Raw genomic sequence first — 26419 nt, 5'->3', positions numbered from 1 at the left:
AAACTATATCCAAAACATACAAATAAAATTCATGCAAGGAATAGCCACCCCCTGCAAGAGTGGCGCAGAGCATTATGTACATTTTAGGCAGGTAGAAACAAAGCTTATCCAATCAGAGACAAAGATTCGTTACCAATGTGATCTTTAAAGCGTTCTTTTGTTAAAGCTCCTCTCTCTGTCTACCTTATCTATGGGGTATCCCTATAGCCTGTGTAGGGGGTGGCAGCCACCCTTTGCCAATTTGTTTTTGGGCATAAGGCTTTAAGGATTTATGAGCCAAGAAAACTCCCTATTTTGGTTCCTTTATCTATGGGGCCTGATGTTCCCGTGTAACAATTATTTCTATGTTTTCAAGAAAGTGCCTAGCTTTGAAGCCAAGAATAGAAGCGAGATGCAGCAGAGAGATCACATTTGCAGTAATGCCATCCAGTACTAAGGTTACAATTTGCTAGGCTAGAAAACAACTCATTTCTGATGGTATACAATAATATAAGCAGAAGCCAATAACAAAGCTTAATTCTTAATAAATGATTTCTAGCAGTATTTTCATATCAGAAGCAAACAGCAAATATTGGTTTAATCAGTAAATTATATAGCAACATAAGCAATTCATAATAAAAGCAAATAGCCAATATTGATTCATATACGAGCAACAAAGCAAGAAGATGATTAGGGGACTGGAGGCTAAAACATATGAAGAACGTTTGCAGGAACTGGGTATGTCTAGTTTAAGGAAAAGAAGGACTAGGGGAGACATGATAGCAGTCTTCCAATATCTCAGGGGCTGCCCCCAAGAAGTGGGAGTTGATTAGTTTTCACCCATTGTTTCTTGTTCTACCCTCAGGTGCCTTGGAGAATAGTTTATTCTCCAAGGCACCTGAGGGCAGGACAAGAAGCAATGGGTGGAAACTAATCAAGGAGAGAAGCAACTTAGAACTGAGGAGAAATTTCCCGACAGTTAGAACAATGAATCAGTGGAACAGAAGTTGCCTCCAGAAGTTGTGAAATACTACAACACTGGAAAGTTTTAAGAAGAGATGGGATAGCCATTTGTCTGAAGTGGTGTAGGGTTTCCTGCCTAGGCAGGGGGTTGGACTAGAAGACCTCCAAGGTCCCTTCCAACTCTGTTATTCTATTCTATTCTATTCTATTCTATTCTATTCTAAATACTCCATCAAGAGGGCTCTGGAGTCATATGACCTCCCTCCCTCCCTCCCTCCCTCCTCATAGCTTTATCAGTGATGTATTTAAATTGAGCTACTGAGAAATTTAGGCACTTTGTGACATAGGACTCATCCACATAGTGTTGCCGACGGTGTCATAACAGAGAGTTACAGGCATACCCATGTACTGCTCTGCTATTTTCATTTTAGTCCCTAACTATGCTGCTGGGAGGTATTCGTGGACCTGTTGTCCTCCATGAGATGGGATCTGGTCGCCTCTCCGTGATTATTTCTACTAGTCCCACTAGAATCTATTGGGAGACACACGTTCTGGATCCCTTCAATGAAAAAAAATGTCATTGTATGGAACTCTGGAAGCAGATCTTGTCTGTCACAGCTTCTTCCTTCTGGAACACCAGATTAGATTTGAAGACAGGATCTGTCCGGAGGTCGGAAGGCTTTTTGTCAACTATTTTATCTAGCTTGATTCTCGGTGAGCATCATAGGATTTCCTCTGTCTTTCTCTCTCTCTCTCTTTTTTGCTAGTATTGGTTTTTTGCAATAGTGGCAAATAGAATATTATAGTGTTGGCCAACCTTTTCGGCACCAAGTCCCCAAACTGGAACTTGCGTGCATGCGCACCGGCCAGCTGATCTTCGTGGGCGCCAGAGCTGGAAAACAGGCTGAAAAATGTCCAAAAAAACCCAGGCCGTTTTGGGGGAGGGAATGGCCGAAAAACAGCCTGAAAATGCCCCCAAAATGGCCTGGTTTTTTGGCCCGTTTTCAGGCCATTTATTGAGCCAGAAACAGCCTGGAAAATGGCCTGAAAATTGCCTGGTAAACAGCTTGGGTTTTGGCTGTTTTTTGGGGGCATTTTCTGGCACTCTTGTGCCCATATAGATCAGCTGGCCGGCACCAGAAACTAGAAGAGCAGCTGGCAGCGCCCCTCTTACCAGTGGTGGGTTTCAAAAATTTTTTGAACCTACTCTGTGGGTGTGGCCTCCTTTGTGGGAGTGGCTTGCCAGCCATGTGTTTTCTTTCTTTCTTTCTTTCTTTCTTTCTTTCTTTCTTTCTTTCTTTTTCTTTCTTTCTTTCTCTCTCTTTCTCTTTCTCTCTCCTTCCTTTTGTCTCTCTGTCCCTTTTTCCTTTTTTTCTTTCATCCCTCTCTCACTTTTTCTTTCTTTTTTTCTATAGTTCTTTCTTTCTTCCTTTCTTTCTCTTTCTGTGTGTTTGTGTGTGTGTGTGGTGGGTTTCAAAAATTTTTGGAACCTCTTCTGTAGGTGTGGCCTGCTTTCTGGTGGAACCTCTTCTAACCAGTTCGGTAGATTTGACGAACCAGTTCTACCGAACTGGTGCGAACTGGTAGGAACCCACATCTGACTCTTACCGACAGAGAGGACTCTGCATGCCACCTCTGACACGCATGCCATAGGTTTGCCATCACAGGGATATTATGCCTCCCTGGAAATAAGATCAGGTCTTATATTAATTTTTTTTCTCCAAAAAGGTGCACAAGTGCTTATTTTCCAGTTAGGTCTTATTTCCGGGAAAATATGGTACAAGTTCATTCACTGACAATTTTAATTGGGGCTTATTTTTGGGGTAAGGCTTATATTACAAGCATTCTGAAAATCGCGCTACAGTTTATTTTCCAGTTGGGTCTTATTGTTGGGAAAACACGGCAGAGCAAACCTTCATCCTCAATATTGGTTTTATTATATCGGTCCTTTGGTGTTTTATTAGTTGATAAAAATATACAATGCAGAAGTTCAAAGAAAAACGAAAGCAAGGGAGGAAAAGGGGAAGAGGGAAAAGTGTAGGATAAAGGGGAAAAGAGAAAGAAAAGTATTAACTTCCAACTCCTTTTGGTGCAGTAGAATAAGATATTAACATTCAAGCTCAACTTTTTAGTTTTTACATAATAATATATACTGGCCATTTCTCTAACAACAAGCCCATCTAATCAGCAAAACCCAAAATCAAAGCTTTGCATTGATTAAATACATCGATAAATGAAAGGATTTGATTGTTCTGGGTCCAAAGAAAGGCTGGGGGAATTGTTCTTTTGAAAACGAGGGTTGCTTTAGTTTGCTTTTTTAAATTAAAAAAAAATACTGCATGATATTGAAAGATATTTAATATCCTATGCTCTTGTATGGAGCAGAAGTTTGGGGTCTATGCTCAACCACAGTCCCAGCATTTGAGATGTATTTTGGGTGTAGATCCAAGAACATCTGCTACAGCGGTTAAAGCTGAATTGGGAATTCGTATAATTCATGTACTATCCAAAATTAGAGCATATAACTACCGGGGCAAAGTCGGTGAAATAAAGACTGATAGACTCCTCAAGTTATGTCTTCTAGAGCAAATAAAATTACAGTCACAAATCTCCTGGATCACCAAACTAACATCTTTCGTAAGAAGTTGGAGCCTTCCTCTCTCTTGCGTAATAGGAGAACTAAAACAAAACAAAACAGAGCTGTCCAAAGAATTAACGATATAGAAGCACAAAATGATATCACTAGTATCCTTAGTAAGGTAGGTAACTTGAAACGGCTGAGCAAATACAAACATGCTTTTCAAGTAGACAGCTATTTGAAGTTAAAACTGCCAAAACATCTTAGGGAGATATTTACGCGAGCGAGATTCTATATACCCTACAATGAACGTCTCTCCATTTCCGGAGGGGCCGAGGTAGAGGACTTGGCTCGCATCCTATTTGATTACTGCTTGTATAAGGCGGTAAGAGACAGGTACCTTGGTCCACATACCAAACAAAGGATCCATTGGGATCCCCATATCAAAACAACTTTACTTTATGTGCGTCCAGAACCAGAAAATACCATTTAGCACAACACAGTACTTGAGCAAAATGGTTCGGTTGAGATCAGTGGTGGGTTTCAAAAATTGTTCGAACCTACTCTGTGGGTGTGGCCTCCTTTGTGGGAGTGGCTTGCCGCCCATGTGACCGGATGGGAGTGGCTTGCCGCCCATGTGACCGGATACGAAGATGTCGACGACACTTGTCAGAACCACCTTAAATTACCTCACACACAGCACTGGCATGCATACGAATATGATGTAAACTTGTTTTTTAAAAGGCATCTTTGGTTTGCGTTAAAACAACTTCAACACACGCAATGTTCTGATTGAACCACAAACGCAGTAGTCATCCTTACCTTTCACAGAGGCACTGAGTTTTATAAATATGAGCATGATAGTGTAGAATAATCCTATCCAAGGACCAGTGGTGGGTTTCAAAAATTTTTGGAACCTCTTCTGTAGGTGTGGCCTGCTTTCCGGGTCCACTGGTGGAACCTCTTCTAACCGGTTCGGTAGATTTGACGAACCGGTTCTACCGAACTGGTGCGAACTGGTAGGAACCCACCTCTGGTTGAGATCGGCATACATGGGACGGATTGGGGTAGATTACATATGTATGTATCACATTATATTGAACCTTATTCTACAACTATTGTATTTTACCCCAATCTTATTTTAAATTGTTTGTATAGGATTTATTGGTGATATGTCCTTGAACCTGTGTGCTTTGATATGGCCTAAAGGCTAATCAATAAAGCTTATTATTATTATATTTTTTCCCCTTTCAGTGACTATTTCAACAAGCACCTTTTTTGATGGCATATTAGTCACAGGACTTTATACATCGACCAGTGTTCAGACTTCGCAGAGCATTGGTGGGTCCAGTGCATTTGGATTTGGTAAGTCCAATCTTTTTTTTCTTGGAATGAGTTTTACAAATATAATAATTGACCTAACAGTACTCACTTTCATTTATCTTGTTTTAGAGAATTTCCACTTTTACTAAACACAGGTGGAGGAATAATTCTCAGTACAGTATAGAATACGGTCTAGGTTGCAGCAATGCCGACAACCACTAGATGGCAGCCAAGAGATGAAGAAAACTCTCTCTGCTGCCATCTAATGGTTGGCAGATTTTATGGACCCGTTCCTATGCTGCTATTCTTCTCAATTAAAAACTCATCCTAAAGGCTATTTAGCATTGGAGTCACATCCTTGAAATGTTTACATATGTCAAAACATTCAGATGGCAAAGAGCATTTACCGTATTTTTCAGAGTATAAGACGCACCAAGATTTTGAAGAGGCAAATTAAAAAAAAAGTTTTTGCACTCTGCAGGCCCCCCCAAAATAGTCTGTTTTTCATGAAAATGGACCCTTTTTCCCCCCCAAAAAGAGCATGCATAGTCTTTAGGGGGCTTATAGAGTGCTGCTGGGGGGGGGGGCAAAATTGAGCCAAAAAATTGGACAATTGTTAGCTCATTTCTGCCCTCCCCAGCCCCCAGGAGCACTCTGGAAGCCTCCTTAAGGCTATGCACGGCCATTTTGGTGAAGGGGGCGGGGTTTTGGGAGGCAAAAAATGTTGTATTCAGTGTATAAGATGCACCCAGATTTTCAGCCTCTTTTTTGAGGGAAAAGGGTGCGTCTTATACTCCTAAAAATAAGGTAAATCATGGTTTAACTGGGGAGCAAGGAAATAAGTTGTCCATTGCTTTTGTAATTTAAGCAGGCAAGGGTTAATAAGCAATGCAAACCTAATAGGCAGACAAGAAAGATCTGGAAAAATATATCTTGTGAAGGTTATTTCTTTTTGGCGTAGCATCATGTCTGAATATAGGTTATTATTACTGCCTGCGTGGTCACTGCCTGTAAGGGTTTGGGTTTTGGGTATCTAAAAGACCCCATTCTCAAGGAAATGCCATCTGTCCATTTGCGACAAACGAGTACTGTTGAGGATCCTGCTTGTAGCATGTCATTAGCTAGAGTTTTCGCTGGATTTGAGGTCAGTTCCTCCAGCTGTAAGGAGGGGAAGGAAAATCCCTCAGTGTGGTTCAAATCCAACCTCCCTTCCATTTGTAACCTTACCTGCCAGCTTCCCCATTGACTTTCTGGGGGAGCCTGGAGAAGTTTGCAAATAGAGACTATATGATCGCAGGGCACTTAACAACCGGTTGTAAATGTGAAACAGTTGCCAAGAGCTTGAAATACGTTCATGTTATTTTCTCTCTCTCTCTCTCTCTCTCTCTCTCTCTCTTTCTCTCTCCATCTTTCCACCTCTCCACCTTTCTCTCTCTCTTTCTCTCTCTCTCTCTCCATCTTTCCACCTTTCTCTCTCTCTCTCTCTCTCTCCACCTTTCCACCTTTCTCTTTCTCTTTCTCTCTCTTTCTCTCTCTCTCTCCACCTTTCCACCTTTCTCTCTCTCTCTCTCTCTCTCTCTCCACCTTTCCACCTTTTTCTTTCTCTTTCTCTCTCTTTCTCTCTCTCTCTCCACCTTTCCACCTTTCTCTCTCTCTTTCTGTCTCTCTCTCTCTCTCCACCTTTCCACCTCTCCACCTTTTTCTCTCTTTCTCTCTCTCTGTCTCTCTCTCTCCACCTTTCCACCTTTCTCTCTCTCTCTCTCTCCACCTTTCCACCTTTCCACCTCTCCACCTTTTTCTCTCTTTCTCTCTTTCTCTCTTCTCTCTCTCTGTCCCTCTCTCTCCACCTTTCCACCTCTCCAACTCTCTCTCTCCACCTTTCCACCACCTTTCTCTCTTTCTCTCTCTCTGTCTCTCTCTCTGTTTCTCTGTCTCTCTCTCCTCTCTCTCTCTGCCTCTCTCTCTATGAATGAATGAATGAAATGAAATGAAAGTGCTTTGTGGTCCATAAACCCCCCATTGTGAGGCTCTTGCGACCTGGAAAGGTCATTAAATGACCAGTCAGAAGTCAAGGATGATATGGCCGCTCCAAATCATTGAGATTATCTGGACCATAAACCATCCATTGTGAGGCTATTGTGACTTCCAAAGGTCATTAAGTGACCACTAATATGTCAAGGACTAAATGATGCTCCAAATTATTCAGATTATATGTGGTTCATAGGCCCTATAACACATCCAGAATCATCAGCAAACGGTAAGGTATTAAGAGGTAATTAATGTTGGATGCTATTGGGATAACAGGGATTGCCTTGGGTAAGAGGCCCGGAGTGGACATAGATCAATCCAAAATCAATCAACATTTCAAACAGTACATTTTGCCAGAGGTCAACTAAGGATGCAGCATGGCAACTTTTAAAAAGAATAAACTAAGGGAGATCAATTGCTAGGCCGACATTGATCTAAAATAATAATTCACAGGGGTGCATATTATATACTAGCATGAAAGACAAGGAATTGAAGAGGAACAGAGAAGAATGGCTCATCCCATGTGTATTTAAAGGATATTTCTGAGCAGCAACTGATGCTGGTTTTATTTTCTGAGAATGTTTATTGTGATCCAGAAACTGTTGTGGTCCGCCAGCTGCCAGCAGAGCTGGCAGTAGATTTGGACAGTGGGGAGGTTGGGGAGGAAGATGGGCCAGTCCTGGAGTCTGGGGAAGGCTCTGATGGGGGCTCTGTGTCAGAGGCAGAGAGGGGGCGAGGGCCATATGCCAGTTATCAGATGCCTTCAGAGTCAGACATCAATGAGGCAGAGGAACAGCTGGAGCCTGTTCCCAGTGTGCGCATGCGCAGAGTGGCCAGACAAAGGGAACAGCTAAAGAACAGGGGTTGACTTGGGAGTGAGGCCACAGGTGGACAATGAATCACCCCTCCCAGAGGAAATAAAAGAGGAGCGAAAGGGGAGTGGAGTTTGCAGGAGACCATTAGTTCGCTAAATTGGTTCGTGACTCTCCGAGACTCCTTGCCAAGTTCTGCAGATTATCGGCCTTTCAGCTCTCCAAGCCAGATAAGGTCTGTGACCATAAATCCTCCCTTGAAAGACTTTGCTGGATATGAATGAGTAGAATTCACAGCAAATTAATAAAAGGGTTTTTTTTGTTGGCACCAGGAGTTTGCTTCAGATTCTTGGGAAGCCTCGGTCAGAACACATGAGCGCATGCATTTTCGATACCGTTTCTTTATAAAGGATTGAAATTGCTCCACTTTCCTTGTTTCAAGTTTCAAGTTTATTTAGAATTTGTATGCCGCCCACTCCCATAGGGACTCTGGGCGGCTCACAACAGATAAGAAATATTTAATTTTTAAAAATAGAGATAAAAAAATAAAAATACAGTATTAAAATTCATGTCACTCATTCCATCTAAACGGGGCTGGACATCAATCAACAGCCCCAGGCCTGCCGGAACAGCCAGGTCTTGACGGCTTTATGGAAGGCCGGGAGAGTGGTAAGGATCCGGATCTCTGCCGGTAGATCGTTCCACAGGGCCGGCGCAGCAACAGAGAAGGCCCTCCCCCGGGGAGTCGCCAGCCGGCATTGTCCGGCTGACGGCACCCAGAGGAGGCCCAACCTGTGCGATCTTGTTGGTCATTGGGAGGTAAGTGGCAGGAGGCGGTATCTCAGGTAGCCAGGTCCTAAACCATGAAGGGCTTTAAAAGTAAGGACTAGCACCTTGTTTACTTCGTGACAAACTAAATGGGCTTTAGGACCCACCAGAGACCCCTGCCAGAAACCAAACAGATGGTCAAGTGGGGAAAAAAACAACCCTGGGCTTTCTCATTACAACAGTTCGGGGGAAATTTTAATAGCCCCCCTCCCCCATTTGCCTGGTGCTGTATCTAATACTCTCTGAACTGCCACTTTTCAGTTACAAATCAACAACCTCCATGTATATTTTAATAGGGATTATTATCAAATACAAGTTACCCAGAAGATTATACCAGCTCTCTCTACTGCTAATTAACCAAGTTGAAATAATCACAGAGTTCTGGGATAATTGGAAAGAAATCCTGTTCTTTTGCCAGTGCATAATTACTAATTAACGGGAGATAAAATATCTGCATAGCGTCATAGCTGGAAGAATCTGTTAACAGTTAATTAAATTGTGAACAGGGTCCAAAGTGACATTGGTCAGCAACATTCAGATTTTCACTTTCACTTGGTAAGTTCCCCCCACTATAATCAACTTTCTGAATCAGTTATGAGGATGCCGAGAGTGAAAATTGTAAAGTTAATGGCGTTGCTAAGTTGGGTTTAATGTACTTATGATTTTTTTTAAAAAAGATCCTTTGAAGTATATAAATGTTCACTGTCCTGCAATCTATGAATAATATTTTAGAATGGGACCATTAGTAATTGAGATGAATATTTTCCAACCTAAAAACTTCTAGATGTATTGAATTCAACTGCCAGAATTCCCCAGCCTATAATGGCCATTGGTGAGAATTCTGAGAATTGAAGGCAAGATTTTAAAAAGTTACCTAAATTAGGAAAACACTGATCTGTTAGTAATTAGTATTTTTTTCCACCTTGGCAGCTTAAAGTCCACACATCTTAACTAAAAAGTTTCAGAAACATTCTATTAGATAGTATCAATAAATATTTTTTAATTTGCACTTCTACACTACAAATTTGTTAATTTGCACCGTTATCTATCACTTCAAGTATTTGGGATTTTCTGCAATTTTCAAGTAATGTATGTTGCAGGGCAGATTTTGCATGGTTTTTCCAGCTGGAAAACCAAGGAGTCTACGAAATACCATGCAAAATATGCCCTGCAACATACATAGGACAAACGAACAGGAGAATAAATGCACGCATTGTAGAACACAAGAACGCAGTAAAAAAAAAAAAGATACAGGACATGAAATTAATTTTGAAGGAACCAAATTAATCTCCAAAACTTCAACAAGAGAATAATTATGGAAGCTATCGAAATAGAGAAATACGCTCACAACATGAATAAACGTGACGATACCTCCCGCCTACCAGACATCTGGAAACCAGCCTTAATCAACAAACGAGCCCCACCCACCATCCAGGCCGTTACAACACGAAACAACAACTGACACACAGCCAGCACCAATCAGTACCAATCTACCAATCATGATATGATACAACCACACAGCCTATCAATCCACTTACTGAAAGAAAGCCAATACTCCCCACCCCACCACCACGATTTGTAGAATACTATATATATAATAATATTTGGGCATACCGGGGGTTGTAAAAATCTAATAGATACCTTTCACCCTGGCCTGGCTGATAACGGATAAGAGCCTGTGGCCTAATGGCTAAGATGTCTGCCTAGTATGTAATATAGCCCAGGTTCAAATCCCAGTAAGGGTATGGCTAGCTGATGAGAGCTAAATAGCTTGAAATAGATCTATACTAGTCTCCCTTTATTTATTTATCAGCACAAATACAATAATATATATATATATGTGTGTGTGTGTGTATGTTATGTGTATGTATGTATATATGTATATATGTATATATGTATATATGTGTATGTGTGTATGTGTGTATGTGTGTATGTGTGTATGTATGTATGTATGTATGTATGTATGTATATGTTTTTTTGATTGTCTCTTTAGAGTGGTAGGTATACATTATTGGTCTCCATGTGTCTGTTGATGGCTGATTTATCTGAGTGCCAGGATTCCAGGAATTCTCTAGCATTGGGCTTGGCTTGGTCTAGGACAGGGGTGTCAAACTGGATTTCATTGAGGGCCACATCAGGTTTGTGTTTGACCTTGGGGGGGGGCAGGGTTGATGTGGCCAACTCTTTGTCACTCATGTATGGGGCGCCTGTGGAGACCCGAGTGCTCTGCCAGCGAAAACGGGCTCCCGAGCTCCATTTTTGAATGCCACGGCTTCCTGCAACCCTCTGTCAACCCTCTACTAGCAAAAATGGGGCTCAGAAGGGGCCGTTCCCAAGCCCCATTTTCACTGCAGACCGGTCCTTCACTGCAAGGTGGCCCCATGGGCCAGATTTAAGCACCCCATGGGCCAGATCCGGCCCCTGGGCCTTGAGTTTGACACCCCTGCTCTATTGGGATTGTAAGGGAGATTGAAGGAGATGTTTAAAAAGAGAATATGAAATTCTCTCACTCACTGTAAGTTTGATAGGTTTTGATACTTGCCTAAGTATTTTTTGTTTGTTTTTCTTCTTTCTTTTTCCAAAGAATTGTTTTTATTTTTTTATTCTTCTGCATACCATTTTAAGTATACATTCACATAATTGTTATTCTTCTTTACATTTATCATTCCTTTATTATTTCATTTAATAAGTTACAATGTACTGTACATTTTGGGTTGCTTTATTTATCATTCCTTTCTTCTTTTGTAACACCTCCTTGTTTTCCGTTTCTTTTCTCCCTCCCTTCTCTACTTTCTTCCTTCCTCCTCTCCTTCCCCTCCCTTCTTCCCTTACCTTTCTCCTACTCCTGCTCTTCCTCTTCCTCTTCCCCTTCCTACCCTCTCTCCTTCTCTTTCTCTCCCTTCCATCCTCCTCTCCCTACCTCTTTCTTCTTTCCCCCATTCTTCCTTTCCTTGTCTCCTCCCCTCTCCCTTTCTTTTTGTATTATTGTTGGTGTATATTTCAAAACAGTTTATGTTTCCTTGGGATTTGTACTTCCGTCAGACCAAATATAATTTAGTATCATTTCTTATTCTCTTACCTTCGCTAGTCTACCCTAGTTATGTTTCCCCCCCACTTTATATCTCGTTCTTGAATATATACTTATATTTTTAATATTTTCTTTTCTGTTTTCCCCTTCTCCCCCCACGTTTTCCATTTAATAGTGCATCGTCTGGGTACTTCATCTTCTCCAGAACTTGCCTAAGTATTTTTATACCTAAATATGATATCTGGATGTCTAGGAGCAGATAAATATAATACTAGACATGCTATTGATGCTACAGAATGGGGCATTCTAGATTCAGCCCATTGTAGAGCTAGCTGTAAGAGCTTCATATGTAGATTCCAATGCTCTTAATTGCTACTTTGGGATAGAAGAATAAGCTAGGATATTGAGGATTTCGCAAAAGAACTACACACTGGTTGACAAAGCCTATTCATTTACAATTGGCTTGAAAGTGCCCATTAGAAATTGTTTTTGTAATAATATACTGACCACAGATCCTACGGGATTTATTTACAATATCTATTAACGATGTTTGCCTCCAGTCTCGAGACTCTGGGCAGCGGTACAGCAAAGCAGGAGAATAAAATAATAAAATTAAACAGAACAAATAAAACTGACGATATAGGCAAAACAGCTCTGCCCACAACTGGAAATTGGAATGCTTACAGAATTAGAATGCACGATGGAACAAAAGCGTTTTCACTGCCTGTCAAAAAGACCTTCGACGGTCCTTTGCATAGGAACTTGTCAAATTTGGGAACGATAAGGTAGAGTCCCTGATTCAGGGAATGCTGTGTGTGTGTCTCATATTCAATAGCAAAAAGGTGAAATACACCAAGTGAATGAGAGGAAGAGTGGGAGAGAAGAAAGATAGGAAGAGAGGGATAGGAGAGAGGGTAAGGTGGGGAAGATGAGGAGGATAAGGAGGAATGGAATGAAGAGAGAGGAGAAGGAGAAAGGAAGGGGAAGTAGAGTAGAAAAGGATGATGGAGGGAAGAAAGGAGGTAGGAGAGAGGCAGAAGAAAGAGGTGTATGGAGAGCAGAAGAGCTAATAATGGGTTTTTATCTTTCTGGGCGTTGATGGCAAGAGGAACTGATGCAATTACTATTTAATACAATAGGATATTGGCTATGTAATAGTATACATGTAATTATATGTTATGAAAATGGAAAATAAATAATTTAAAAGGAAGATGCAGACGCATGAATGAAACGTCTCTCTGCAGTGCTTTAAAGCAGCTGCATCATTTCTCAAGGACTGTGCACAGTCTTCTATATTCCCAAAAACACAATTTGGAATGAAATCTGAATCACTGCAATAGCAATAGCAGTTAGACTTATATACCGCTTCACAGTGCTTTACAGTCCTCTCTAAAGCGGTTTGGAGGCAATATATTGCCCCCAACAATCTGGCTCCTCATTTTATCAACATTGGAAGGATGGAAGGCTGAGTCAACCTTGAGCATGGTCAAGATCGAACTGCTGACAGTGGGCAGAGCCGGCCTGCAATTCCGTATTCTAACCACTGCACCATCGGGAAGGAGAATGAGAAAGGGAATTCCCTCCTTCCCTCCCTCCATCTCTTATTCCCTTTCTCATTCTTCTTCCTGGTGATGCAGTGCTTAGAATGCAGTATTTCAAGTTAATTCTGCCCATAGCCAGGAGTTTGATGCTGACTGGCTCAAGATTGACTCAGCCTTCTGTACTTCTGAGGTTAGTAATATGACCCAGATTGTTGGGAGCAATAGGCTGACTTTGTAAACCGCTTAGAGAGGGATGTAAAGCATTGTGAAGTGGTAAAGGTCCCCTTGCACGTATGTGCTAGTCGTTCCTGACTCTAGGAGGCAGTGCTCATCTTTGTTTCAAAGCCAAAGAGCCAGCGCTGTCCGAAGACGTCTCCGTGGTCATATGGCTGGAATGACTAAATGCCGAAGGCGCACGGAACGCTGTTCCCTCCCCACCAAAGGTGATTCCTATTTTTCTACTTGCATTTTTTACGTGCTTTCGAACTGCTAGGTTGGCGGAAGCTGGGACAAGTAATGGGAGCTCACTCTGTTACGCGGCGCTAGGGATTCGAACTACCGAACTGCCGACTTTTCTGACCGACAAGCTCAGCGTCTTAGCCACTGAACCACCCTGCAGTGTGAAGCGGTATACAAGTCTAAAGTGCAATTGCAAATAACATTTCACAAGCAATCAGCATGATAGCAAATTGGTTGCTATAACTTAACAAAGCAGTTTCTCCCCCAAACCCAAAATTTTTGCTTTTTTAAAAATTGATTCCCATTCTTTGCCTATCAGTGTATATTCTGACAAATACCAAACACGTCATATATTTGCTTTGAAGTCATAAGAAGTAACAGCCCTTTTAATGTTTCTTGACTCTCTATCAAAAAATACATAATTATCTTTGCTATGAATGAATAGATACTGACAGCATTAGCTTCTGGATAAACAATGACTTTTAATGAAACCACATTATATTAAAGCAAGGCCCTTTGGCCATGAACTAGCATAACCAATATTTCAGCGGAAACACCCAGAAAGCTCGTCTGAGAAAGGGAATAAAATTTGATCTGAAACCCGGTATATTCTTTTCGCCACTCATCAAATAAAATTCCATTAAAAATCATTGCTTTCTACAATGAATGCGGCAATAACCAACATCCTCAGGGGGGTTCAAAAATAGTCAATAAAAGCCACACCAGTGTGAATTTTGTGCTGATGTGCTGATGTTGCCGCTCATCCAAAATATTGCAGAATGGGCGCATGAAGTGAGGATCCCGCCAGTTCTCTGGATTCATTTCATTCCCCCTGTACCTTAGTCTGTGTGCAGCTCAACATGCATCTAAACCCATCTATCCTCCAATAAAACAGACCATGTGCGTAGATCTGAATGCTTTCGTGAAAGAACAAGATACGGTGGAACCGGGGAAAATAGGAATACATACAACGCGAACCAAATAGGGCATGACACCTCTGTTCTGACCCAGGCTTCCTTAAAGCCTTTCTGCAACGCGCTCTACATGGGGCTGTCCCTGAAAAGCGTTTGGAGGCTACAACTGGTCCAGAATGCAGCCGCGCGAGCGATATTGGGTGTACCTAGATACACCCATGTTCCACCCATCCTCCGCGAGCTGCACTGGCTCCCGATCGGTCTCCGAACGTGCTTCAAGGTGCTGGTTATCACCTTTAAAGCCCTACATGGCCTAGGATCCGGATATCTGCGAGACCGTCTTCTGCCACATACCTCCCAGCGTCTGATAAGATCTCACAGGGTGGGCCTTCTCCGGGTGCCGTCAACTAGACAATGTCGTTTGGCGGCTCCTTGGGGGAGGGCCTTCTCTGTAGCTGCTCCGGCCCTATGGAATGATCTACCCCCAGAGATCCGGACCCTCCCCACTCTCGCTACCTTTAAAAAAATCTATTAAGACCTGGCTTTTCCGGCAGGCCTGGGGCTGTTGACCTCTTGAATGAGGTCCAGCCCCACTACGGTTGAGTATGTGTTGTGTTTTAACCTGCTTTGTCTTTACTTTTTAAACTTTTTAGTACTTCTTAAATTGTCTTTTATGTAAGCCGCCCGGAGTCCTTCGGGATTGGGCGGCATATAAATTTATTAAACTTAAACTTAAAAAGCAAGAAGCAGAGTCTTGGTCCTGGCAAAACCCCTTTTATTTACACGACTGTGAATTCCTTTCATTCATAGTCAGCAAGGCTTAGCAAACAGTCTTTCCGAGGAATGCTTATCCACACGAACCTTATCATTTGGAGTGCTGCCCAGTAACGAGTTTCCAGATGCAGGATAAGGCAAAACTTGGCACAAAGTCTCTTATAGTCACAAAGAGAACTTTCCACTCTCAAACCCACCAAAGGAACGAATTGTTTCCTGCAAAAGCCCATTCCCCGCCCACTCCTCTTTTGTTTCCTATGGGAGAGGCCAATCACCTCCATGGTGTGCTTTACTCCTAAGTTGACCCTGCTTTCTTAATTGTTCTTGTCTTCTGGCAGCTCTGCAAATGCACACACTGGGAACAGGCTCCAGCTGTTCCTCTGCCTCACTGATGTCTAACTCTCTCTCTCTGCCTCCGACGCAGAGCCCTCGTTCTGAGCTTTCCTCAGCCTCCAGGACTGGCCCATGTTCCTCCCCAACCACTGGTTGCTGGCAACCCCCTTTCCTCTCAGCCAAGCTGTTACATTAGCAAGACTAGAAGTTAGTTGCTTTATTCCTTCCTCCTCTGCTTTCTATTCCATGGGCCTCTCCAAGCTCTATGTCAGAGGCAGAGTTCCTTGGAGGGTTTTGAATGAGACTGATTGACTTACAGATGTTCATTGCACCTCGGCTGAATGAAAAAAAAAACCCATCTTATATCGCTCCCTTCCACTCCAAGTTCAGGCTTTGCACCATATTGTAGCCCAAGCATCATTACGATGTTCCCTTGAGCTCACTGGAAAGAGGATTGGATAGAAATATGGTAATAACGAAAATATATATGTATATATACTCCAAGCTGATGCATTATTGATGTCCTACAATGAAAGCCAAAGAAACGCTGTAATTCATCGTTATACGGAGACCTGCTTGAGATAACGAAACTGGATGCTTCTGGAATTTCACCTCCAACGTTGAGAACTTTATGGAAGAGAAACTGAACGGAAGCTTCTTTACATGATACCCAACCAAGCGGCCTTTGGTACTCCAGCTGTGGTAACTGGCTAAAGATTTAACCTGAATGCAGGGGTGGGATCCTACTGGTTTAACAACTGGTTCGCTAAGCGTGCATGCGCAGTTTACAGAAAACTCAACTTTGGCATTACTGCTAGCAAGGGAAACAGCCAGGGGGCGGGCGAAAAATGACGCACATGTGCATTTGAACCTGAAAAGGGCTCTTCATGCGCACAATGTTAGAAAAGGGGGACAATTAAATTTCTGCAATGAAGATTGTTCTGCACATCCTCATTAAAACAAAAACAATAAATTTTCCAATTAAAGCAATTATCTGCGTACATAATGAAACAACCCTGTCTGCTGACTCTAATCACATAACCTTGTCAGTTCTCATAACCAGTTCAGAAGCGGATTCAATCAGCAGGGAGCAAATCGTGACTATATGCAGATCTCTCTCTGTCTCTCTCTCTCTCTCTCTCCTTCCCTCCTCTATCTATCTATCTATCTATCTATCTATCTATCTATCTATCTATCTATCTATCTCTATCTATCTATCTATCTATCTATCTATCTATCTATCTATCTATCTATCTATCATCTCTATCTATATCTATCTGTCTGTCTGTCTATCTATCTATCATCTATCTATCTATCTATCTATCTATCTATCTATCTATCTATCTATCTATCCATCTATCACCTACCTATTATCTATCTATCTTCTACCTACCAACCTACCTACTATTCCATCCATCTGTCTATGATCAATTGATCTATCTATCTATCTATCTATCTATCTATCTATCTATCTATCTACCTACCTATCTATTTCTTTCTATCTATCTATCTATCTATCTATCTATCTATCTATCTATCTATCTATCTATCTATCTATCTATTTCTATCTATCTATCTATCTATCTATCTATCTATCTATCTATCATCTATCTATCATCTATCTATCTATCTATCTATCTATCTATCTATCTATCACCTATCTATTATCTATCTATCTTCTACCTACCAACCTACCTACTATTCCATCCATCTATCTATGATCAATTGATCTATCTATCTATCTATCTCTATCTATCATCTCTATCTATATCTATCATCTATCTATCTATCTATCTATCTATCTATCTATCTATCTATCTATCTATCTATCTATCTATCTATCTATCTATCACCTATCTATTATATATCTTCTACCTACCAACCTACCTACTATTCCATCCATCTATCTATGATCAATTGATCTATCTATCTATCTATCTATCTATCTATCTATCTATCTATCTATCTATCTATCTATCTATCATATATCTATAGCTGTCTATCTTCTACCTACCAACCTACCTACTATTCCATCCATCTATCTATGATCAATTGATCCATCTATCTATCTATCTATCTATCTATCTATCTATCCATCCATCCATCCATCCATCCATTCATCTATTATCCATCCATCCATCCATTCATCTATTATCTATCTATCTATCTATCTATCTATCTATCTATCTATCTATCTATCTATCTATCTATCATCTATCTCTCCCCAGCACCCCAGCAAAGATGAACTGTTAATACCACTTTATAATGCCTTTGTAAGGCCACACTTGCAATACTGCATCCAGTTTTCATTGCCATTATGTAAAAAAGATGTTGAGACTCTAGAAAAAGTGCAGAGAAGAGCAACATAAATGATTAGGGAACTGGAGGCTAAAACATACGAAGAACAGTTGCAGGAATTGGGTATGTCTAGTTTGATGAAAAGAAGGACAAGGGGAGACATGATAGCAGTCTTCCAATATCTCAGGGGCTGCCACAAAGAAGAGAGAGTCAAGCTATTCTTCAAAGCACCTGGGGGCAGGACAAGAAACAACAGATGGAAACTAATCAAGGAGAGAAGCAACTTAGAACTAAGGAGAAATTTCCTGATGGTTAGAACAAGTAATCAGCATTGGAACAACTTGCTTCCAGAAGCTGTGAATGCTCCAGCACTGGGGGTTTTTAAGAAGAGGTTGGATAAACATTTGTCTGAAATCGTGCAGGGTTTCCTGCCAAGCAGGGGGTTGGACTAGAAGACCTCCAAGATCCCTTCCAACTCTGTTAGTCTATTCCATTATGGAGCAGAACTGATGGGTTTGCTGACACCTCTCTCTTTTCCTTTATTCTTATGGGTTCTGATGTTGACCAGACACCCCTGATTTCCAAGAGGGAATCATTACAATAACAGCATGATTAAAATGAGCCTGGCTCAGGAGCCCACAAAAATTAATTTGAAAACACCAGTATGACACTTACAATTAAAAATATTTAACAACATACTACAAACCATTAAAAAAAAAAAAAACACCTCGCAAACTTTCCCATCTAAGTCAACATTAAAAGGTTTTGCAAGGAAATCAGATAGTTGGAGATATCCCCCCCCCCTCCTCCCTCTTTGGAGGTAAGACTGCAGCCAAAGCAGTCCTGAGGTTTTCTTAAAAAAAGTAATATGCATTTGTCGATCAGAAAGGTCAACAGTTCAACGGTTCGAATCCCTAGCACCGCGTAACTGAGCGAGCTCCCGTGACTTCTCCCAGCCTCTGCCAACCTAGCAGTTCGAAAGCACGTAAAAATGCAAGTAGAAAAATAGGAACCACCTTTGGTGGGAAGGTAACAGCGTTCTGTGCGCCTTCGGTGCACGGTGCACATGACCACGGAGACATCTTCGGACAGCGCTGGCTCTTCGGCTTTGAAATGGAGATGAGCACCCTAGAGTCGGGAACGACTAGCACATATGTGCAAGGGGGACCTTTACCTTCACCTTTAATATGCATTTTGCAGCAGTAGCTAATCTACCCAGGTGTATAAATTGCTTCACAATCACTTGGGAATGCAAAATATTAACTCTTTAAAAGTATAGCATTTCACCTGGTTGATTTGTGTAAGAGGTCCTTGGTTCTTTCTGAGCTTGGCTGTTTTGTTGCAGACCGCCCCAAAAGTGCTTTTTTTTCAGGAGACAACTGGACTTTCTTGTTCTTTCTCTGAAGACGTTTCGCTTCTCATCCAAGAAGCTGAAGGAGAAAAACAAGGAAGTCCAGTTGCCTCCTGGAAAAAGCACCTTTGGGACAACCGTGACTTGGATAATGACTGAGAATCTCTATACAATTTGGGAAGGACACCCTCGGAATGGTGAGGGAGAAGGAATGGATTTCCAGAGGAAAAAAACGCAGACTACGGGAACCATTTGCACCACTCAGGAGACCTTATGGACACAGACAAACCTCCAAGTGGCCTCAACGACCCTCTAAAAGGATGCAAATGACCAGCTGTCTGCAAGGAGGATCAATCCTTCCCTTCCCCACCATCCGGTCAGAACTGAAGAAGCTTCTTGGATAGGAAACAAAACGTTTTCAAAGAAAAAGAAGGAAGTCCAGTTGGGTCCTGAAAAAGCCCCTTTCGGACAACCCTGACCTGGATGACAGAGGATCTCTACAGACTTGCAAACGTTTCATTACCAAACTCGAGTCTCTCGAGAGTGGGCGGCATACAAATCCTAATAAATGTAAATGTAGATAACATCATCTAGCGATGTCCTAGTACTATCATTGATGAATATTGTTTATTTTGCATGAAGGACCCCTCGTTTCAATCCTGAGCTACCCACATTCTCCTTTATCATTCAACTCATATACCGCATATATCAATTTTGTTAAGAAACTACATAATTTAAAAACACTTCTGTCTTGTTAGTGAGGAAGAGGCATCTAAGAAAGCCAATGTCAGCAGAGAAAAGGAGGCTTTGAGCAGGATATAAATTAGAATTATCCACCAAATGCAGCTCAAGCATACAGTGTGTTTTTTTTTTTAATGCTCCAAGGGCACCTAATGGGCCCCCAAGCTTTTTGGAAATGCAACATAATAATGTAATTTTTCTTGAAGTCTGACTGTGGAGCGAAAGGAGAATTGACCCGCCAGAAAAAAAGGTATCTATGTATTTCTCCTAATGAACTCATTCCATCACTACATTATCACACACGGGACTGTGAAAAGCATTAGTAATCAGATTCTTTTTTGACAACCACATATTTTTTCCCCATTTTATATTCAGCGCAAGGTCTCATCCAATGCAAATGAATTAAAGTTGTGTAGGATTATGAAGAAGGCTGCTTCTCTTCTCAACTGAGTTTATACAAAGGACCTTAATAATTAAATTGCTGATTGCAGCCATGGGTTTCACACTTTGTTACCATTGGTTTGCCCCCATGCGCCCAGAGGTGGGTTCCTACCAGTAGTGGGTTCCGGATCCCGTTGCAATCGGTACCCTGCAACCGTGACCCGACAAATGCGCGCACGACAAAAGCGCGCCGATGAAACCGCGGTGATAAAACCGTGACATCATACACGCTCCCACAACAACGCGCCGACAAAACCGCGCCCACAAAAGCGCGATTTAAGTTAAGGTAAGGGAAGCGCGATTTAAGTTAAGCTAAAGGTTAGGTTTAGGGTTAGGTTCAGGGTTAGGTTCAGGTTTAGGGTTAGGTTCAGGGTTAGGGTTAGGTTCAGGTTTAGGGTTAGGTTCAGGGTTAGGGTTAGGTTCAGGTTTAGAGTTAGATTCAGGGTTAGGGTTAGGGTTAGGTTCAGGGTTTAGGGTTAGGTTAGGGTTAGGTTCAGGGTTAGGTTCAGGGTTAGGTTCAGGGTTAGGTTTAGGGTTAGGTTTAGGGTTAGGTTCAGGGTTAGGTTCAGGTTTAGGGTTAGGGTTAGGTTCAGGGTTAGGGTTAGGTTCAGGTTCAGGTTTAGGGTTAGGTTCAGGGTTAGGGTTAGGTTCAGGTTTAGAGTTAGATTCAGGGTTAGGGTTAGGGTTAGGTTCAGGGTTTAGGGTTAGGTTAGGGTTAGGTTCAGGGTTAGGTTCAGGGTTAGATTCAGGGTTAGGTTTAGGGTTAGGTTTAGGGTTAGGTTCAGGGTTAGGGTTAGGTTTAGGTTTAGGGTTAGGTTCAGGTTTAGGGTTAGGTTCAGGGTTAGGGTTAGGTTCAGGGTTAGGTTTAAGGTTAGGTTCAGGATTAGGTTACTTGTTACTTGTCCGTTGAAGGCGCACTTTTGTCGGTGCGCTGTTGTCGGCACGCTTCTGCGCTCATTCATCGGCGTGATTTCAAACTCGCGGTTTTCTCAATGCGGTTTCGTCGGTCGCGCTTTTGTCGAGTGCGTATTTGTCGGGGAACCCCCTGAAACAAGATCTGGTGTCCATCATGTGCACGTCTCACATAAACAGGCTCTTTCACTTGCAGGGATCCCCTTATAAAGAAATGCTATTTTTTAAATATTTGTGACAATCTAACCCATTTCAACTGATTGCGCGATCGGTTCGTTACAAAAATATTACCAATTAAGTGTTCCCATATATAGAAGCATTTGGTGTCTGTAGAGCAATTCTTTAAAGGACAATAGCAACTAGTTAACATGATGGATTAATTATATTTTTTACAATTCTCGCTAACGGTTAGATGAGAGATTGAATCACTTCGGTCTTGGAAATTAAATAGGGATTGAATGGATAATTTTGCTAATTTGGTAACCTTTTGAAACGAGAGTTCATTTTGATACTGATTTGAAAATATTTCCACATTTTTTAAAAACTCCTCGTTTTATGTTCTCGCTTTCTGAATTCTTCCTAGATAATCCAGTCAGCCATGAAAATGCTTCCCACAATTAATATTTTGGGAAGAGCCAAGCTACATTCAAATGCTGTTTATTATTTATCCCACCAATCTTATATGAATCTTCAAATTCCTGTCATATCTAGAAATCTCTCAAAAATGTTTCTTCCTCAGAGTTCTATTTTCTATTTTCCCTTCCTCTCAAGCTCCATTCCGATTCTGTTATATACACTTCGCAGGGGTGGGATTCAAAATTTTTAGCAAGGGGTTTTCTGCCCGGTTGCTGGGTGGGCCATGGTGGGCGTGGCCTAGTTGGCCTCCTGCACCATGGTGGGGGGGGAGGCATTTTTGCCCTCCCAGGGCTCCCGAGGTTCTTTTTTTTGAGCCTCCGGGAGGGCAAAAGTGGCCTCCCCAGGCTCCGGAAGCCCTCTGGAGGCCGGAAATGGGCCTGTTTCCAGCCTTCCTGAACTTCCAGTAGGCCTGTTTTTCGTCCTCCACAAGACTAAACGCACGCCCTGCGCTTACCTGCATCCAAAACGGGCCGCGTGGGGATTCCTGGGAGGGGTGGGTGGGGCCAGCCAGGAGTGGGGTTTGGGGGTTCTCCAAACTGCACAGAATCTTAGCTTAGAGGTCCTCCTGAACCCCTGCGAACCCCCAGTGGCCCACTCCTGCTTAAACCCTATTTAAAATAGGTTAGGATTCTTTGTTTTGCTTACCGTTGTTCTCCTTTTCATAAAAAACCAAAAATCTATCAACACCCACCCTTAAATTGTCTCTCTTTTGCATAGTTTTAAAAGCAATCCCTGTTACATTTGGGAGGCTGACTTTCGACCCCTAACATCTGGAGTTGATAAAGTGATTATGCAGACAAATGGCAATACCAGGGAGAAATCCGTTCCCATTAGCATATTACTAGGGGGCTGAGATTAATCAGGTGTCTTTTTTTTAAATGTTATGTTAAGCTTTCTGATCTGCTAATCTGCCTTACAAGAAAAACAATTAAGAAGCCCTATCAGACTCACCATGCAAGGGTTATTTACTTATGTTCCGTTTGCAAACCAGTGGGGTAGCACAAATAATGTACTTGAAGAAAAGACTTTGGCTGTAATTCTCCAGATCTCTTGGGGCCACTTTTTCTTATTAAAAACAGATTTAAGCTTAGAAGATCACTCATTTTTATGTATTAATGTTTGCCTCCTGATTGTATGTTCCTTGTTTGCTTCCACTTTGGAATTAGTTGTGTGTGTGTGTGTGTGTGTGTGTATGTGTGTTCCAGAATAACATGGAAACACCTAGAGCAATTTCAACCAAACCTGGTACACAGATGACTTACTCTCTGGAAAAAAAATGTTGTGGGGGTAAGAGACCCGTAAAGCCCCTCGGGGAGGGGTGTGTTCTGTTAAAATACAGCCTCTTGTGCCTTAAAATGGCTTCTACTGTACTGTGGTAAAATGGCTTCTACTGTGCAGTGCAGTGGGGTTACCTTGGTAACGGCTTCACAATACTCCGCAAGGGGGCTCCCTCTGGTAAGGGGGAAAATCCAACATTAGAAATTAAGTTTGGTCCAGACATTTCCCGCCCACGATAAATAAATACCCTGGCAATGCTGGGTTATCAGCTAGTCCAAAATAAATATATTGTCCAAAACCTTTGGAAACTCTTATATAGAAGTTCCCCTCGCATAGGTCCATGGGTAGCCAATGAACGGAAGTAGGTAACCCTTTCTCTTGGGTAAAACTTTATCCTGGGACATGTATATTTGCCTTTATGAAAACTTTCTCTGTCCATTCTCTGTCCATTCATCCAATATCTCAGGGGTTGCCACAAAGAAGAGGGAGTCAAGATATTCTCCAAAGCACCTGAGGGCAGGACAAGAAGCAGTGGGTGGAAATTAATCAAGGAGAGAAGCAACTTAGAACTGAGGAGAAATTTCCTGACAGTTAGAACAATGAATCAGTGGAACAACTTGCCTCCAGAAGTTGTGAATGCTCCAACACTAGAAGTTTTTAAGAAGATGTTAGATAGCCATTTGTCTGAAACGGTATACGGTTTCCTGCCTAGGCAAGGGGTTGAACTAGAAGACCTCCAAGGTCCCTTCCAACTCTCTTATTCTATTCTATTCTGTTCTGTTCTATTCTATTCTATCAAAATATTTCTCCATTTGCATTCATTTCCTTAGACAATAGAACACAATATTTTGTATCTGTTGTGGGGATGAACAATGGACCAGTGATTCCAAAGAAAACTTGGGATGCAAGACCATCATCTGAAAAACGATTATTCCCTTTTCCCTTTGATGAATACGCCAATCACTGCCTGATATCTCAGTTTTCCCTCTGTATTTTATGCTTGTTCATTGAAGTCTCGGATGCCTAGAGATCGTTTCCCACCCAAAATTTTCAAGTTGACAGCTGACAATCATAAAAAAAAAGTGAAGACTACAACTCTTCCTGACCCCCCTTTTTTAACAAGTACATATGCTTAATAAATTGACAAAGAATCAGTGTCTTAGGGAAATTATGCAAATAGAAGGCTATACGCTCGGCTCCCAGCAGCCTCTCATTAGCATATATGCAACTGATGTCAGCTTGAAGTCATAAATCCCTAAGACAAAGATACATTTCCAGTGGATTCTGACAAAGGCCCTGATTGGAAAATGTTAATTAAGAACCCATCATATCCAGGTCATTGAAGGGAAGATGAAGGGAAGAATTTAAATTCATAAATGGCTGGTGAGGCGCAATGGTTACCTTTATAAAATGAGCAGCCTACAAATATTGACAACTAGCCATGTTTTCACTTTCCTGCATTCAAAAGGGGGGGGGGAACCCATAATAAATATGAACCAAATATTGAATTAGAAGCAGCCAATATAATATAACCAGAGATTAGAATATTCAGGGTGATTTAAAAGCAGATCCTACAACGTACGGTATACACACTGAGGTTGTGATATCTTTGCTGCGTAGAAAACGTTGCAATTTTGAAAGGCCCTTGTCGAAAACTGTGGGGAGCTTATAAAGGATTAGCTGATAACTCGGCACTGCCCGGGTATTTATTTATCCCAACCCTCCTTCCATGAACGTCGCCACAATTTCTAATGTTGGATTTTCCCCCTTACCAAAGGGAGCCCCCTTATGGAGTACTGTGAAGCCATTACCATGGCAACTCCACAGCGCTGTTCAGTAGAAGCAATTTTAAGACAGTACAGTAGAAGCCATTTGAAGGCACAACAGGCTATATCTTAACAGAACACGCACTCCGAGGGCCGTCTTACACCCACAGTATTTGTTTCCAGATGGTAAGTCATCTGCGTACCAAGTTTGGTTGAAATTGCTCGATGAGTTCCAAAGTTATGTTGGAACATATATACACAGCCATTTATAGAAAAAGAGAGAAAGATTAAAAACAGACAATCCTTAGTAAAAATAGTAAAGCAGAACCCCCAAACATTAAGTACAAATGTTGAGAATTATGCCTGGTGTGGCATAAGGGATTCTATTGTGAGCAGAGGAGTGGAGTGCTCTTCTCGTGAAATACCTCTGGATTCGCTCAATTGTATTAATGTCTGATATACAGTGTGGATTCCAGGCAGATGAGCTGTATTTGAGAATTGGTCTGGCAAAGGTTTTGTATGCCCTAGTTAGAAGTACAATATTGCCGGAGAAGAAGCTTCGCAAAATTAGGTTAACAACTCTTAATGCCTTTTTGGCAATGCCATTACCGTGAGCTCTGTGGCTTAGATCATTTGATATGAATACTCCTACGTCCTTGACAGAGTGAGGGTTGTCTATGACAAAACAAATTTAAATGTGACACCTGAATCTCCCACAACGGCTGTAGAACAAAAATTGTGTGATGCTTTCAGAGAAAGAATCTAAATGGTATTTCTATAATGGAGCTATTTTCTGGATCAACTCTGAATCTGAAAACAGGTAGGAGTATCTGAAAATAAATGGCATCCTTGTAGGGTGTTCTTCACAACAAAAAAAGCTTTTTAATATGATACGTATAATATGATTTAGTGTTGCCTCTATTTGCAGCTATAGATTTACAATCTGGTGTAGCCAGATTATTGAAATTACATGCAAGTAGCAGTTTGAGAAACATTGCTACATTTAATGCATTCCCGGATAGAAGTTTACAAGAAAGCTATAAAAATTTGCAACTGTTCAGAATTCCCAGTTTTGCAAAAGTCCAAATATAAATATTCCAACATCTTTTGATACCACTTAACAAACGGGCTAAGACTTAAAAGAAAATGCGTGTCTAATTTTAAAGCCCTCTTTTGTAGCAGAGAAAGGCTGGTTTTTAATAATAGAAAACCCCCCATAAAATCATTTTGTTGTACGAAGCAAGCTAAATCTGATATAACCTGCTGAATTGGAAATAAAAAGAGCCTTCATTGTCAGTATGCTCCCCTTTGTGATACTTAATAATTTATCAAGCCGTACTGACCCATAATTGATTTGCACAAGCCAGCTGTGTTTTAGAAGTCTCTTCCATTCTGTCAAACTCGAGGGATGTTTTTTTCCCCCCTGTGAAACAGAA

At 41.6% G+C, this 26419-nt stretch overlaps 1 protein-coding gene across 1 annotated transcript in view; it reads left to right on the top strand.

Moving 5' to 3' along the window:
• The window catches only part of RELN (reelin), a 380071-nt gene that overhangs the window by 54339 nt on the left and 299313 nt on the right, over positions 1-26419 (top strand). The window contains 1 exon segment of the mRNA XM_032221885.1: positions 4775-4885. Within this exon segment, the coding sequence (XP_032077776.1) occupies positions 4775-4885 (111 nt within the window).

The sequence above is a fragment of the Thamnophis elegans genome, chromosome 7, assembly GCF_009769535.1.
Source record: "Thamnophis elegans isolate rThaEle1 chromosome 7, rThaEle1.pri, whole genome shotgun sequence".
NCBI lineage: Eukaryota > Metazoa > Chordata > Lepidosauria > Squamata > Colubridae > Thamnophis > Thamnophis elegans.
This window is presented reverse-complemented; position numbering and strand designations above follow the sequence as displayed.